Raw genomic sequence first — 18,146 nt, 5'->3', positions numbered from 1 at the left:
AAAGTATTTTATGTCGGGAGAAGCCACCTGCCTATTTCTTTGGCAGGGAAGACCAGCTGCGTTCATTTATGACTTCTAAAGACTTCTAAGCTACAAAGGCAGCTTTTGTGTTGTACATGGGTCACAGCAGTTTTGGCAGATACAAATGTGTATATGAACCCACAGGCTGGGGTTCACAGTGTGTACTGCCTGGTCTTTCTTGACTTAATCTTATCCTATTGACTGATATTTACACTCTGAGTTCTTGGGGTAAATTATGAAATCCAAACTATGACAACACCTGGAAACAGACGTAACAGAAACATTAGAGCATCTAGCTATCCCTATGGGAGGCTCTTCTGCCTTAGGTTTTAAAACCATAAAATGACAAGCCATTTTTAAATTAGGAAATACGTCTAACTTCAATGCCTGAAATGTTTTATTCCTTCACCAAGTCATTGTTCATTTCAAGACAAGATGGGGTCACTAGGATTATATCATTGGTCTTTCTATATGATACAGATTTTAATTGAATTCATGCAGCCAACCAAGTGACTCGGGAGATTTCTTGAAATGTGAATGTGGTAGCTGATCCACTGCAAAGAAATAGGGTGTAAGACTCAAGGGACGGTAGCTAACTGACATTAGCGGCAGTACTGGCTCCACTCTGAGCACATTATATGTATGAAGCACAGTCTTATTCCAGAGTTATATCCTCAGTAAAATCTGTCAAGTGTATTTCATCCTTTGCTTCTAAAATAGGCATTTAAGGCTTGTTATTCATTATATGAATGAATGCTAATATACAGCTGAGAAAATGCATTACAAAAAAATGGCACAAGGCACTGAGTTGCAATCCCAGACATAATTACTGCCATCCAGAGTCTTTCTGCATATTTTTTCTTTATGTGTTGTACAGAGGAAAATCTAATTCACCTGTAGGCCTCTATAAAACTCCGTGACTGAGAACAAGAATGATCTCAGCCAATATTTGTCTGGCAATGGTTGTGAGTTACCTCCAAAGAAACTTCACTCTCCCTTTCCCAGAGCCGCCCAACTTCTTCCCATGTGTGTGCTGTTTTGTTTCCTATAGTACACAGGGATCTGTGCAATGCTAGACAGAGCCTGTGCGCTATAGTCTTAGAGCAGTGAGGTTCCTAGGCCAAGACATAATCCTGGAAGGGATTATGGGAGTTCTCACTTTACAACATAAATTTCATTTTGTGTGCTGACTGTTATCTTTCAAAAAGCCCCATGATCACTAAATCTTCACCTGCTGGATATGTAATTTTCCACTGTTCAATCTCTTCGGCTCTGTTTCACCTGCTAATTAATTTTTTTCAGACTTGATTTCACTTGCTGGCTCTTCTGGCTGCTCACATTCATCCCTGAGCATGGCTTTGGAAGGTAACAGGAGCCAGCTTTCATAGTAGTTTACTTCAATATTATTTACAACTCACTTGAGTTTCCCATTCCAGGTTTATAATGTTAGCAGAATCTTTCAAGTGAATTAGCTGCCTGTGTGGAAGTACAAGATGTTTTATAACCCCTCACTGACTTATAGATGACACTCAGATGTGAGCTTCTTTATTAGAAATAAAAGTTATAGAGATATTGAGATACACTTGAAGGGAAGGGAACGGTAAGAAAACTTCCAGCCTCTCCTATTCCTAAGCTGGAATCCTATAACGTCTCATGCTTAGTGAGCTTTTGATTTTCTTTTCCACGTGTACCCAGTTTTCAAACTGCCCATCACTTCATTTTAAGGAAAGACAAGCACTAAGCTGTCCTGGGCACCCTGTCTTTCGGAGCTGAATTTTATTGTTTCACTTGATGTTTTTTTGATTCAGGAGCCAAAAGCACCAGAGCAGATTCATCACTTTGACAGCCTTTTCACACTTCAGTGGCCCAGGTCCCCACTAAGCCAGTGTGGCATCTCTGTTTGTTGTCAAAAAAAAAAACGGGTGACAGTATTGTCATACAGTACCAAACTGAGGCCTGAGAAGGAAGAACAGTAAACTTTCTACTTACTTGATCTCTGGAAGTGACAGTTGTGTTCACCCTTTCCTACCAGCAGCACTTCTACCATAGACCTTCGGTATCAGTCTGCTTGTGGATCCCCTTACACTGTCACATCCAGTCCTCTGCTCTTCCAGCCTGCTCTGAACACTAAGGCAGAGTCAAGCACCGTTGCCCCTGGCATTCCTGGTGCCTAATCTCTAGTACATGCCTTTGCCTTAGAGATCTGTCTCCCCTACTTCATTATAACTCCTTTCTGCACTCGCAAACAATCCTTCAGGATCCAGGAGTCAGAATTACTTTTTCTTCTTTCCCTCCTGGATCACATCTGACCTCTCAGCTCATCCATCCTCAGTCTCTGTTCATCCCAGCTCGATGGCTGCCACCTTTTGCTCTCTTGAAATGAGGTAGATATTCTTTTTCTTGATTCTGAGCTCTATACAGATCTTCCCTATGCCTGTGTGATGTTTTTTCCTGTCCTGCCTCATCCACATGCTCTACCCACTCTTCTCACCTTTGCTCCTCCTCCTACTTGCACCATCATTTCTCTTGCAACCTAACTCCTACATTTGCTTATTCTTCCCAAGCATCTTTACTCTTTTTCAGATCTCTCTCATGAGCCCACTCCCTTTGTGTTGATAGCTTCTGCTCCCAGGATAAAACTTTCTTTCCCTCTTCCTCATATGCCCTTCCTCATCCCGTACTTCAAAATATCAGCTCCTATGTGATTCATTTGCCATAACACTCATTTTCTTTTCCTTGCTTCTTAATTTCCTCTCGCCACCTCCTTCAATTGGCAAACAAAATTTTCTAATTGGCATGAAACAAGATGACTTGAGGTGGCGAAGACTGAATTAAGGCCAAGCAAGCAGCATGCAAGGCTCAGCAGCACCAATTTGTAGAAAACCTCAGCAGCAGCTGATAATATAAATAAGATACTTAAGATTTAGATATGAAATTGTTGCAGATGTACAGTTGCCTGCACAGCAGCTGCTGCATCTTGGGTGTGCTCTTTGGCCTAATTCGCGAGCAGATTGCAGTATAGTCATGAGGTGGCTGGACCACTATTGCTGTTGTTACTGCTATTACTTTTGACCTGCGTACCTCTTCTCTATACCTCTCCTCTCTCTTCAGGACTGAAGGTGAACACATCTTTCTCCCCTCATTTGTGTTATCTGCTGGTGTTGCAACATGATAAATCCAGGAAGCAGCAAATGCAGCAGTTTTGCAGTAGTGGGAGTTTGAGTGTTATAAGTTGCTTCTTTAGGAGGATTCCTGCCTAAAGAGTATGTGGTCTAGACTGTGGTCACTGCGTCTGCATGAAAACCAGACCTGGCTAACACAGACTGGAGATCTGTTATAGCCTTGTTGATAGTGCCATGGAGCTCAACACAAACCTATTATTTGTTCAAGTGCTGAAGTCAACTCTTGTGCTGCCTCCACTGCTCTGATAAGGATATCTCAAGTATCTCATTTAATACTAGTTTGGGCTCACTACCACTATTAGGTGCCTTCCTGTTATCATGGCACCGGGAGCATCTGTTGCAGGTGAAGAATGAAGAAATGTGCTTTTTAGGCTCAATGTTAGTAAATTGCTTTGTCGTGTCTTTCTTGCTCAGTACTACTCTGCTGTTGCTTGATCTTCCTTCAGAAATATGGGAATGTTTCTTGGTTACCAACCTTCTATGACCTGCAAGGAAAGAGCATGGCTCCTTCCAAGGAGTCAGCTGGAGTGTGATTGGCAATGAGGCTTTTGTGCAGCTTTCCTTGGAACAGTTGGGCACTTGGGGATAAGTCCACTGCTTTTGCTAATGCAGACCTGTGCAGAGCTGCTGCTGCTGCTCTCATGATCCTTCTGCTTTGGTATGATTTCTCTTTCATGCCACTGCAGAACAGAGAAGAGCTCGGGGCTTCTCTTGCAGCAGGGCTTTTTCTCTCAGGGTATGTAAGAGATGCTACAGTCTGTTTAGAATCACAGGCAGTGGGAAATAAAGTGAACAAGCATACGAATTGCTCTCAGTTCTTCCTTAAAAATCTAGCAGATGAGCAAAGTAACCTCTAACCATCCATTCTTCTGGGTCAAACAGGAATTAAACGGGTTCATGGCCAAGTGAGCCTCATTTATGAGACATTTCCAGATACAGGCTTCGTGCCATTGTCTCTTACCACAGCTTAGGAGCTAGAACGCTTGTCTGATACAGTCCATATTTCGCCATAGATGTCGATGCCTGAGGAGTCTTTGAAAGCATCCAAAGTCCTTTTTTAGAGTTGAAAAATATACATCTGTAGTTAACGGAGCTGCCTAATTACAGCTTCTTTCTGAAGAAAAATAAATAAGTTTCCCTATACCCACGTCAAACCAGTTGGGAACTCAAATTCAGACTCTGGGACCATTTCCAAATGGTCCAGTTTGAAGTACAGAAAATGCTGGGATTTTTGAGGCATTGGCTGTACAGACAGAAAAGGAAATGTCTTAATGAGATATGCAAAGCAGCATGGTCTCTGGGATAGGGCACCAGATTGGGATTCAGGAAACCTGGGTTGTTATCGCAGCTCTGCTATTGCTTCTTTGCCGTCGTGTGCTTTAGATTCCTTTCTAGCCATCTGTTTGTCTCAGTTACTCAGAGCAATGTACCCAACCTTCCTGTATTCACTTTGGCCAAGAAATTTGGTGATGATCCACCTCCCACTGTGCCTGACTCCTTCCTCTCTTCCCCTAAACCAGCACATGGGATGATTGTCACTTCTTCATTAGTCCCTGCTCAGAGACAACTTTCCTTCTTCCTTCTTTCTCCCCTTCCTCAGTGACTGCTCCTGGGCCTGGCAGAGGTGGCGCTGGGCTAAGCCCTGTTATACCCGTCTGACTGGGAAGAGGGGAAAAGGCAGTAGAATCATAGAATCACTAGGTTGGAAAGGACCCATTGGATCATCGAGTCCAACCATTCCTAACATTCCCTAAACCGTGCCCTTCAGCACCTCGTCCACCCGTCCCTTAAACACCTCCAGGGAAGGTGACTCAACCACCTCCCTGGGCAGCCTCTGCCAGTGCCCAATGACCCTTTCCGTGAAAACGGAAAAAAATGCAACAAGTACAGGCAAGAACAGCCGTTTCCCTGAGCTTGAGTGGAAATGATTGTAGATTTAATCATAGAATCAATGCTGCTCGGTGTCCTTCCACAGCCAAGTGGAAATGTTGCTAAGAGAACCGGCACTGCAGCAAAGAGGGTTACCTTGGCAGTTCTGTAGAAGTACTGTATCTTGGCATACTTGTAGAAACATTTGTTGATTCGTTCCTATGTCGATCCTCAGCTCCGCTGATAGTTCAGCCCTCTGAAAGATTTTTGTTTTCCTGACCTGGGGATGATGTCCATAGACAAAAATGGGATGGAGGGGTTGGTTTGTTCAGAATCGCTGAACTCTAACGTCATGGCTGTCAGAGCAAACTAATGTAACACGTTCTTTGATTGTTTTAATCTTTCCCATTACTGTCACTTATAAATGCTTTTAGACATCTTCCTGAGTGTGCATGCATAGAAATATTCACAGAAAATTGGGAAGCAGTTTGTGAATCCTTGCAAAATCTTAAGTAATTATGTTTTAACACCCTGATGATCAGTGCAATGAATTCAAACAAGCAATGTTTTTAACAGCTCATAAAAAAATAAAATTCTTCTCATTCACTTGTATCACATGCCTTTCCATCTGAAAGAGTAGAAAGGGCTTTGCATTGAACTTCAAGTGTTCTTGTCATGACTGTAGGAACCTGAGCTTACCTTAAATTCATTCCGTTGTCTGTAGTTTAAACAAAGGTCCAAACCACCTCGGTTCTGGTTACTGTCAGCTTGGAATCTGTCTCTAAATATAAATACATCTAGTAAAACCCTTCTCCAGCATCTACTTTGACCATTTCTCCACAACTATTAAATTCAGCAATAAATCTCCACAGTCCAGGAACTCCAGCTATGACGTGTGAATGAATCAGAGGCTGCTGGAATCAGGAATGGGGCCAAAGAGGCTGTAGAGAAAGCTATTATTTAAAGGTAATTGAGTGGAATAGGCAATGGAACAAGCTGAAGAAAAATAGAAGCCCCTCAGGATGTTCATGCTCTGTCTTTCACCCTCCAGCTGAAGTCCCAGGTTTTTGGTTGATTAGATCTGCTTCTCTCAAAAAAGAGCCTAAAAACTGCTTAGGTTTTCCCTTGTGATGCAAAATCGTGTACTCCCATCCATGCTTATGTGAGAAAGGCTGAGAGATAGTCCATTTGGTTTGCCTTCCTCTGTCTGTGTCGGATATAATGTATGCTTTGTGGAAAGGAAAACCGAATAGGAAATTTGATAAAGAGCAACTTCAGTGGGAAGCAGAAAACTTTCCACAACATAACATGCACAAGAAGGAATTTAGATACCTAGTTTTAGGTCTTCAGAATCTAGCTATGAGGAATTGATCTGTTGAACGAGAATTAAGGCATTTATTTAATAATGTTTAAATAAGTTAAAAAATCCTATTCTGAAAAAAAAAAATTTGTATTCTACTGGCCTATATGCATGATTTAATTCTCTCCCATTCTCCTTGTCCCCCCTTCCTCATTCATTGTCACTAGCTTGATCTCTCTTTTTTGTCTGTAGTAGCAGGATCTCAGTTGAGGTGAGACTGTTGTTTAGGCAGAGGCTTGGTCTTGCTTTAATTGAAGATCAAAAAAACAGGGAAGGACTTTGATACTGGTTAACTACTTGTTGACTAAAATGTAAAGTACAGAAGATACAGTAAATAAGCTGCTAAAATAATCAGACTGCATATTATAACCAGGAAACAAAGACAGCAGGAGCAGATTTTGCATCTTCCCATGAGTTATTGGCAGCTTATATAAGCCTTCGTTTGAAGCCAGGTACCATTCATGACTCTACTGGTGATTCAACTAGCCCTTGAGTATGATGTTTCTGGGCTGTGTTTTCCCCATCTACAACAGTGAATTATTTATAGTCATTCCCTAGTGTAAAAGCTTTTGGATCCACAGGAGAAAAAAGTTATGCATGGCCTGAAGACAGCAGAAAGACCTTTACAAAATACTGTAATTCCCTGAAAGAACAGAATAGGACTCATTGTACAACTGCATTCAGTGCTGTGGGGGTTAACACACAAATTTGTAGTAAAATATTTAGCCTTATGATGCATTTTCTGTGAACAGTGGGTAAATACTGTTCCTAATACAATATAGCAATAATAATAATAATTCTGGAAACGTATTTGTTATCCATGTTTCAGGGCTTGATGGAAGCAGTTTGTAACTTCAGCCTATGAAGACAGACTAAATAATATTTCCATCTGTAATATGTAACATGCAGTGTGTTGCAAGATGTTTTTAGAAGTGTTCAGGACATTTTAGGATTATGTGGTTATAGCTGCTACAAATTGTTTTACAATTCTATGAGCATTATTTCTTCATTTAAATTTGAATTTGTTCAGCAACATTGTCTCTACCATCCAAGTGAATATGGTGGGTCTTCTCTTTCAGTGCCCATTGGGATTTATAAGGGAAAAAGAAGATGTCAGATTTCTTGCTGGACTGATACATTTTTTATGGATCCTTACCTAAGCAAAATGTTAAGGATGGCCATTAAGTGAGTGGGATCTAGAGTGTGCTGAGACTGTGGTTTGGGGTTTTCTGGATGAAAGTCAAAATGTGATGTGTTTTTGTGATCCAGACGCAGTTTGAGAGTAAGATTTTTTCATTCATCTTGGCTAAATACAGTGTTTGTCTTCTGCCTGTGAAGGTTACAGCAGAGTTGGATGCCTGGAATGAAGATCTGTTAAGACAAATGAATGATTTCAATACTGAAGACCTCACTCTGGCTGAGCAGCGTTTGCAGCGTCACACCGAGCGGAAGCTGGCCATGAACAACATGACCTTTGAAGTCATCCAGCAAGGACAAGATTTACACCAATACATCATGGAGGTTCAGGCTTCAGGTAAGCAGAACAACTTGATCTCTGTTTCACATGAGAATAAACCAAACACACAAACCAAAGAGCAAGAAGAAAAGCAAGTCCCTAAAAAATGCTTATAAAACAAAAATATCTCTATAGATACCAAATACATAAGCTTGTGACATAAATAAGTGTGCATAATACCCATCTCTTCCCTCCCAGAACTGTTCCACATTTTGGGGAATTCTTTGGTCCAGGATTATATGTAAAATATTGCCATTTCTTTGCCAGTGAAACTCATTGAAGAAATAAAGTTGACTTTCTAATTTCATTCAGAAGATTTCACAACTGGAGAATGGAGTTTGCAATCAATTCCAAAGTGGGTGAGAGGGGAGGGCAAGACAAGTTACAGTGGTAGGTCTTTGGCCTTGCACCAGCACAGAAACAAGCACTGCAGGGAATCATGAGTTATAGACACTTTATCTGACTGGTCAGACCTCAGGTGTGCATGAAGTTTAGTCGTTCTAGATTCCTAAACTTGTTAACTTTTCTGCAACTAGACTCTATTGAGAGGCAAACTGACCAGATGTGCTGGCTTCATTCTCTGCAATATTGAGTATCTTTTCCTTGTGCCACACCTCAGGGTGCAGACATGTCCCAGGGAGAGAAAGAGGAGTAAGGGTGAAAAGAATCTTGTTATCCAAGAGCTCTCTGGGAAAGAATCCAAATGTAAGAGTCTTGAAACCAGTCATGAAGTGAAACTCTTATTTCCATCCAGCCCTAATTGGAATTATTTTGTATAAAAAGGGAATATGAGAAATCATACTGGAATTTTCCTTTTCAGTGTGCACTTGAAAGTTAAAGGTAGCAGCTTGGATGCAAAAAAAACCTTTTGGCATGTGCTTTTAAATGACAGAATTGATTCGTGTTGGTAGGGAGTCAGTCTGATACTTTGACTCTGCTTCTCAGCAGTAGGTTCCTATTTCTAAGACATCCTATGAATCAGGGGTTTTGCATTTTGCATTTGGAAAAGGAATATCATAATTCAGATTAATCACTGCATGAAGTCCAGAAGTGAATGTTATTTGTGAAGTGTTTTAATCTTCTGAAATGTCTGGAAAGAGTGCAAAACGAGCAATTCCTGTTCGTTCCCTCCCAATTTGCACTTTTGAAATAAAAAGGGTTTTTATGGTTTTATTCTTTGGCAAACATTTTACCTTTAGGCACTCACCTCTAAAAAAATCTCGCAGTATTCAGGTTGATTTGCTAACTGCACCCAGCAAAGGCTTAAAGACTGCTACAAGAGTATGTTGTGAAGTAGATGATCCGTTACATTGTGTGAACCATGGGCATGAGCCTCCATGAGATCTTCCCACACTATGCCTGGTCCTGTGTTTCGGCTCCCTTGCTTTCTGGGATAGAGAACTTGTCCTAAAACATCAGTTAAGATGCCTTTTTAATTTTTTTTCTCATTCATCTTGGAAGAATGTTAATATGAGTAGGAATCCGTTGGAGGTAAAGAATATGATCCAGAACAAAGCAACATCAGAAGTCTCAGTGACTGATTTTTAGGGGGGGGGGAAAGAAAATCTGTGTTTTTCAAGAGGTTAGAAATAACGTTTTTTTAGGATTGCAGACAAAAGATTAGCAACTAAATGAAGTGACTTCTAAAATGTTTTCATAAGGTTATCTAAGATCACTTCCTATTCAGCCTAGCCAATAAAAATCCACTGCTCCCAAAGGCAAGGAAGCAGAAGCCTCATGGGGATGTAGAGTGACTGCAGTTAATCAAAGGTTATGGTCATGTCTGCCATGCATGGAATGCTAAATGCTGGGGAAATGGCAAAATAAGGGAGAGAGATTGCTCTTGGGAGCCTACTGTTTCTTCTTTCAATAAAGGACAGTTATACTCCATAAAAAATTCATTTAATTTTACTCCCTGAGTCATAGTCATTCAATACATAGGTTAAGGGATGATTGTTCTCACTGCCAGAGCTGTGAACTTGCAGGGGTTCTGGGAAATCAGCTGCTCTTGCTGCTTCCTATTGTCCGGTGTCACCACTGCTGCAATCAAAACTCAGCTGTAGTCATAGAAGTAAAGCTAGAAAAAGTGTGATTTTTTGTCCTACCTAACCAGCCACTCTTAACCGACCAAGTTTCTTCCCTTCCCTTGAATTCTCTTTGAGTTTTATTCTTTTTATCATGTCACATAGGACACTGATTCAATTTTGATTACTCTGGTGTTTGGCTTGGAGGTCTTTAAGCTAGTGGGTCTGTCAGATAAAATTACATCTATTTTTTTTTCCACACATGATGCTTTTTCACTAGAAAACCTTGTGCAGGTAGAAAAAGAAGGTTTTAGGCATTCTCCCATGATTTTTGCATGTCTGATGCAGATTTGGAGCAGTGATTCTTACCAGGCTATGGGATGTCTGGAAACCCCAGTAACATTGTCATGTTGGTACAATAAATACAGGGATCTTGTGATGCACCATATTAGACTCTGTGCAGATATTCAGGTCATCCATGCACATGAGGAATCTATGCAAGTCCGGTATTTCCAAAGCTCCATACAGCTCAGAATTATGTTCCTGTTATTCCTTCCACCACTCCAGCACATGTGGGTGAGCCTGGTTTGGATTAGCCTGTTTTCACCATCAGAATAATATTCTTCAAACAAAAGTTTGGTTTTATTATGGGATATGTGAGATACGGAAGTCTGTCTGTGTTTCCTGAAATTTTGTAGTACTTTCAAGTTGTCTTCATGTGTCACTAAAATCTATGTCCTTTAAGAGATAAATTTGCATTTAGAGAATATTATATTGGTATTCTCAGGAAGGGTGGACTTTTTAATGAGCCATTTTGTTTCAATGAACCTATCTCCTATTTTTCCAGTTTGATTGATAGCAAAACTAAATCCACGGGGAAATATTCTCAAAAATGGATATTGGATTTTGAGTGTCTAACTTGATATGTTGAAAGGGCCTGGTGGTTCCAAAACTGGCAGCTTGGATGTGTCTGAGAAATCTGTTTCCTATGGAAAATTTAGGTTCATAATTCAGCAGTGATATTCAACACCTCAACTGGAGCTGCGGCGATGACGTGTTCATGTAATTCATTAACGTATGCACCTTAGTCATTCTGCTTCTGGGTACCAGAAGTAGTTACACGCTGTAATAGCTGACTAATTGATTGCGCGAATTTATTTGGTTATTAAAGTCCATTTGCATTGTTAGTATCATTGCCTTAATGAGCACCACAGTAAGGAGTCGCTCATGGTTTACAGAGCTACCTTCTTATGTCTTATGAGTAATCTGTTCAAGTCAAGCCTGGAATACACTGCAAAGCTGGCGTTGGGGAAATCTGTACAGTCCCTACCTGTTATGTGGAAAATTCAAAGCCCTTTTTTTTCCTGGCTGTTGAGTTAGCATAATTTATGTTTGTGTTTGGGGTTTTTTTTTCCCAGCATTGCATTGATTAAAAGGGAGACAAAAATCTGTTTCATTTTGTTTGTGATGTCATTTATCGTGAGTTATAAGTATGGTTTATACTGCAAGATAGAGGACATTGAATTTTCCTGTCACAGGCTTTTAATAGTTCAGTCTAAGAAAAGGTTAAAAGCAGTTCCAAAACAGCTTTGTACAGGTCAAAAAGCAGTACCCCTTCCTTATACCAAATCATATTTCACATGGGAAACAGCTCAGGTGTAACTCCTGTGTGTTTTGTACGATGCCTGTTAGTGTTGCTTGGTACTTTTTTCTGTAATATTTTTTTTAAAACATTTTCAGTTCATTATCCTTTGCTTGAATCTGCTGCACTGGTTGAGACCTTAGAAGACAAAGGCAACCAAATTTTATCAGAAAATCAGCTGTGCTTTTCTGTCTATCAAAACACAATGTATGTATGGAATTATTCTGGAAACAAGGCTTTCTGTTTTGCAAATGAGTTTTGAGAAGAACAAGTGCTCTCGCCGCATGCGCTAGCACCGTAGAATAAATCTGCGTGACATATGACAAGCAAGAAAGGGCAGATCATTCATCATAGGGAGCACAGGCTGCCCTTGGATAGAATCCCAGGCAGTTCACTGGTTGCTGCTGATGAGTTAGCACAATGAAAACCATACCAGCTGGATGTGCATGAAGGAAAACTGTGCATTTAATATCGAATAGGTGTGGTGAAGTCAAGCATACAAAAAGCCATCATGTCCTGAGGATACAGAACCATATGCAAGCTAATTGTAGCAACAATGCCTGGTGTCTGGCAATTGAAAGGAACTTCACTCCCAAGAATAGAAAAATATATTAAATTTCCAGTTCTAAATGGGAAGCCAGGGGCCATTCCACTTAATTTGGTAAAGAAGAAACTGTTTTGTTTTGGCTGGGAAAGGGAATAAGCCAATCATTTGCATTCCGTGTGCTTTTTCTGATAAAGCCAGAAACCAGGAAAAAGGGGATAGGGTCATAAGGTCACATTTATTTTGTTTACTGTCCTCTATAGATATCACTGTAGGAGTGAATGAAAGTCACAAGTCTCTGAGGAGGGTGAAGGGAAAAGAAAAGGCATCTTTCTAAATGAATTTCAAAAATAGTGTCCAAGCCTTTTGTACAGCAGCTTCTAATTAACATGCCTTTTTTAGTGTCCTATTATTCCATGAAATTAAATGGCTTTGGAGAAAAGTGTAGTGTTTTCTCAGCATTACTTCAATCTGATTATTTTGATATTAGGTTTCTGCTCCTCCCTGTATTGAAGCCAATGGCAAAATTCCAGTAGACCTCAATACAGGAAGAGTCAGGTCTTTATTAGTTTATAATCACAGGATTACAGTAACGTGGGATGATGCCATATTTCCTCCAGGCCAAATTTCAGAATTACACTGATAATGTACCCAACTGTGCTGTCACATCACTGTAATATAGAAGGAAGATGTGAAGCTCTGCATTTTATTTCATGTAACCACTATACACAAGACTCGTAGGATCATAAGAAAATTCAGGAGGTAGGAATGGGCTCAGGAGGTCTCTATTTTGACCTCTTGATCAAGTTAGGGTCAGCTATGAAATCAGACCGGGCCATTCAGGGGTTTCTCCCCATCCCTTGCATACTGCGTGAAATTGAATGTGATACTAAGCCACGTTTTCTCTGTGGTGTGTGAGGACCGGATGAGAGTCAATCTGTGCAATAATTTTGAATGAACTGTAGGTTGGTTGAAATTAAATTGTTGTTAATGATCCTCTAAAGCACCCAAGATGGGAAAAAAGCTTACACTAAGGAGTTCTGCATGCTTGTAACACTACTGTAGATATGGCGAGTAGAATTTGCTTCCTTTATTTCATTTTTCTGTTTTCTTCCTCATCTTCTGAGTTGTTTTCAACATGCATTTCTAAAGAATAAATTTATAAATTACTGTAAGAAAGGGAGGGGGGTGGGTTCTGTCTTTTTTTTTTTTTAATCTGTTGTTCATGCAAGTTTTTTAGCAAGGCTGTGGTTAATTGATGTCCTGCTAGCCAGATGCTGATGGGCGAGATAAGCAATGATCACCAGAGAAACACTATGTGTAGAAAACTGTAGTGGTGCAGAATAGGAAATTGGGAAAGCCAAACATTACATGTGAGAGAGTTCAGAGTATGTTAGGCAAAAAATTTTGAAGCTTACATTTGTGCAACAACTGAAATTTCAAATAAATGCAATGATCTCTCTCTCTCTGCATGTTGCAGGCATTGAGCTGATCTGTGAAAAAGACATTGATCTTGCGACACAGGTTCAAGAACTCCTGGAATTCCTTCATGAGAAACAGCATGAGCTGGAGCTTAATGCTGATCAAACTCACAAGAGGTTAGAGCAGTGCCTACAGCTCCGGCACCTACAAGCCGAAGTCAAACAGGTGAGATTTTAACCACATCTAAGGGTCTTAAATGGGTTTTCAACCACTATGTACATGCAGCCTGCTAAATCAGCTTCTGCCAAGTCACATATGGGACAATTTAGGTGGACAAACTTATACCGTGTTTCCTTAACAGTACTTGATTTGCTGTCAGATTGCAGCACCACCCTTTACAAATAACAAAGGGCTCAGTTTCCTCTAGTGTGCATATGTAATAATTGCTTCATGAATAGTTAGAGGAAGTCTGCGCAGAACTGACCCTATAACTTGTGAACTGAGGAGCTGCTTCGAACTCCATGTCTTCTGGGCATATAATGATCTGATTTGGTATCCAGACTTAAGTTGTTGTGGAGAACTGGCCCAAAGCAAAAGATAACTGAGCTGTGAGGTCTAGTAGTAGACTTACAGCGGTTTCCCTTTCAGGTTTCATTTATTGCTACACATCTGTCCACCTGCAGGAATCTTTAACATTTTCTGGGTGAGGTGGAAAATTCTGTCTGTGGTCTCTAGATAGTAGGATCTGTTTAGCCATCTTAGTATTGTTACATTGCCTTTCCTCCAGATAGAGGAGAAGGACCTGGGGGTGTTGGTTGACAGCCGACCGAACATGAGACAGCAGTGGTCCAGGTGGCCAAGAAGGCCAATGGCATCTTGGCTTGGATCAGAAACAGCGTGACCAGCAGGTCCAGGGAGGTTGTTCTGCCTCTGTACTCGGCACTGGAGCGTGTCCAGAGAAGAGCAACGAAGCTGGTGAAGGGGCTGGAGAACAAGTCTTACGAGGAGCGGCTGAGGGAACTGGGGTTGTTTAGCCTGGAGAAGAGGAGGCTGAGGGGAGACCTTATTGCTCTCTACAACTACTTGAAAGGAGGTTGTGGAGAGAAGGAAGCTGGCCTCTTCTGCCAAGTGACAGGGGACAGGACAAGAGGGAATGGCCTCAAGCTCCATCAGGGGAGGTTCAGGCTGGACATCAGGAAAAAAATTTTCATGGAAAGCATGATTGGGCACTGTCAGAGGCTGCCCAGGGAGGTGGTGGAGTCACCTTCCCTGGAGGTGTTTAAAGGTCGAATGGATGAGGTGCTGAGGGACACAGTTTAGAGAGTGTTAGGAATGGTTGGACTCGATGATCCAGTGGGTCCTTTCCAACCTAGTGATTCTATGATTTCATCCTAGTGTGGGCAGTAGTGTTCTGTCTCCCTCGGTTTCCCCTGATATTTAATTGGGATGCCTTACATTTCTTTGTTTTATTTTGCTACACACGATGACACTGCAATTCCTGCTTCCTAATCCACAGGTGGCTTCACACTTTAGTGTATGTCTGGATTTCAATGAAATGGTCTTGATTTCATTAGGAAACGCAGGAACATTCTTCCAGACACCTGGAATATTCAGCTTTCCATTTTACCAGTACAAACGGAATGTGTCCAGATATTAGAAGGTGTTCGTGACAATGATTTTCTTCTTTGTTTACTAAAAAAAATGAAAAAAAACAGGATATACTGAGTGCTCAGTACACATAATCATAGTTATTCTTTCTTCAAAAGTGTATATTTGAGTGATGCTTTATCTGAATTGTTTTATCTTTGCTATCAAAAGTCTTTCAGTCTCAGACAACTCAGAAGGTAGAAGCTTGCAGCACCATCACCACTGTATACGTTTTTTTCCAAAGTCAATTCTGATATGAATATTTTCCAACCCTGAATGAAAGTAGCACAGAACCCTCCTAAACCGTTACTTTGAAAATGCAGTCATTTTGCATTTGTGGTTATTGTGATAATTCATGAGGCCAACTCCTCATGAAGCTCCAGAGCTCTATAAAGCGTTGACTTTCTTTCGAAAAAAAAACAAAACACAAAACCAGACACACTGTGTTTTTCATAATCACCGCATTACTATGATTATGAAGTGTGTTCTTTTTTCCATAGGTTCCAAAGTTTCTTACACACAACTTAGCTAAGCTTGGAGCTTTGTGCGGTAGATTTATGATGAACTAGAGCCATTTTAACCTATGATAGAAAATAGAGAGGAGTGATACATATAGCAGAAATAATAATCCATGTTGTCACTATCTGACCACATGCCACTAGCCCACTTGACAGGATGAGGTACCACTCAGTCAGCCCTGTGGCTGCTCCTGGAGCTGTGCTGTGGCAGGGCAGCACTCTCTGCAGGTACCTGCTGTTACTTGCCTCTTTATCAAGTACCTGTTGGACTTCAACTGTTTTACAAACTCTTCTAACCAAAGGAAATGGGTTTAGGACTGAACTATCTAATTCTTGCTCTGAGAGGAGAAGAGCTGCCTTGAATTACTATTTCCTTAACAGAACTTGGGACAATTGGAGCCTCCTTCACTGTGTGACCTTTCAGCAAACCAATAGCAAAGAATCATTTTGTTTGTTCAGGTGAATATTAAGGACTCTTTGCTAATTAACCTGTAAATTACTACAGCTACAGCTTCCCCTCATAAAGAGGCAGGTTAAAATATATCTGTGACTTCTCTATTTGGTTTCCTGCAGATGAATCACATTCCCAACCATTTAATGAAATTGGGAAATATATTGATTTTGGCTTGTGGTTAATCTCCGGTCTGGTCCAGGTTTCCTTCACTTCCATTTTAGTGCATCTGAGAGGATGGATGATCTCACTACCAAATTGCTCTCACTTTTGTGAATCACTGCTACGAGACACCTACTATAGCTGTGGTTAAGTTCTGCTGATGTAGTAAAATTGGTCAAGGCTGCTATATGTACATGTGTTTGCATGTTGATATAATGGCTCATGGAAATACAGCGTCTTTTAACTGTCGCTATAGATGTGTCTCATCTACTAGGGCTTTCTGGTTTATATCATATACACTAAGGGTTTGAATGCCAACACAATGAATCGAAGTTTGGGGAAATTAAAGCGGAACAATTCTAAATGAGCAGTTCTGTGAACTGCTTTAGAATGGAAATAGTGTAGATCAGTGATTCACCAACTCTTTGTTATTAAGAAATAACCTGCACAAAACTGTTTTCCTGTCATTTGGGTCCCACTCGTTTCTGACAGAAACTACAGAGCTTGTGTTGCATGGATGAGAGTAATAGCAAACTAGACTGGTGGAGATCTGTTTAAAAAATTACTCTCTAATGCTGTGCTTGCAGCTGTTTGTCTTCCCTATCCCTTCCACCACCACCACCACCCCTCTTAGTTTACCTTTGCATGTTTTATTTCTTTTTTTTGATAAGCAATGAACTTGACCTCATTTCCTTCCAGATAGCATCACGGTGTCCCACTACACTTATTTTCCAGTTTGTTTTGAAGTGTGTTTATTCTTTCTCATGTGCCTGTTATCCATCCACTTCTGCTGTTTGGCATTAGATTTGCTTCCAGATGAATATGTTTAGGGGAAGGAGAGAGGGACACAACTCGGGACTGACAGCAGCCTTGGTCAAGAAGAGTGCTGTAAGCATTGCTGACAAGATGCAGTCCATTAAATCATGACTTGTACTGCTTTACTCTGAGTATTTTTGAGTCAACAAGGCAGTTGTACAGAGGGATGCCGAGGTATTGTTAACACTAGAGGAAATCTGTCTGCTTTCAGTTTTATGATCCCTCTTCCTCCGTACTCAACCTTACTGCCTATTAGCTTTTCACTAATCAGGTTGCTAAGGCTGAGGTTTTCAGTGATTTTTTTTTTTTCCACTATTTGGAAGCTTCAGATATTTGAATGAAATCTGCATCAAAACCGCTGCGGCAGGTTTGGAAAATTTCAGCTCAGTTGAAAGCTGTTCCCAAGAGGACCCCGTCCTGTCCTGATTGTACTGTTTTAAGGAATATAAGCTGCTGCATTTTTAGCATACATTTAGCATATATAGTCTTCTATACACTCAAAATGTCCCAAGACAGGATATATCATGATGTACAAAAGATGAAAGCACGTCTTGCTTTATGATGTCCTCACTTTAAGTTTTTCCCACATACAGGCATCCTTTGGTTAACTTCAGCTTTTGATACCATGTAGTCAGTAATAATGTAGCTTTCTTGTGTGATGGATTATAGAAAATGCCAGCCAAAAGGATTGCCATATGATAACTCGATTTTTTTCCTTTAAATCTTTGTTGTATTTCCCACAGGAACAATAACACCTGCTGATGAAAGAGAGAGAGCTGACAAATGAAATCTCCCACACCCTTGTACTGAGCAGAATGTAATTTTGTACAAATTAGGGTCAGCTACATGTATAGATGGCTTCCCTTTCTTTCTCCTAGGGAAAACTCATTTTCCTACCCTACAGGAGCTGAATGGCTGTAACTAGGGTGATACATGGTGTAGGGATAAAAAACCAAAACAACAGAAAATACC

The 18,146-nt window shown here is 40.6% G+C and overlaps 1 protein-coding gene across 12 annotated transcripts in view; it reads left to right on the top strand.

Moving 5' to 3' along the window:
• KALRN (kalirin RhoGEF kinase) overlaps positions 1–18,146 on the top strand; it is a 513,673-nt gene that overhangs the window by 320,894 nt on the left and 174,633 nt on the right. For all 12 annotated transcript variants that reach the window (XM_054069262.1, XM_054069263.1, XM_054069264.1 and 9 more), the window contains exons 14-15: positions 7,771–7,966; positions 13,639–13,805. In XM_054069262.1, coding sequence (XP_053925237.1) covers positions 7,771–7,966; positions 13,639–13,805 — 363 coding nt within the window. The remainder of the gene's footprint in view (positions 1–7,770; positions 7,967–13,638; positions 13,806–18,146) is intronic.

The sequence above is a fragment of the Cuculus canorus genome, chromosome 6 (assembly GCF_017976375.1).
Source record: "Cuculus canorus isolate bCucCan1 chromosome 6, bCucCan1.pri, whole genome shotgun sequence".
Lineage (NCBI taxonomy): Eukaryota > Metazoa > Chordata > Aves > Cuculiformes > Cuculidae > Cuculus > Cuculus canorus.
Note: the sequence above shows the minus strand (reverse complement) of the source record. Positions and strands in the feature narration are given on the sequence as shown.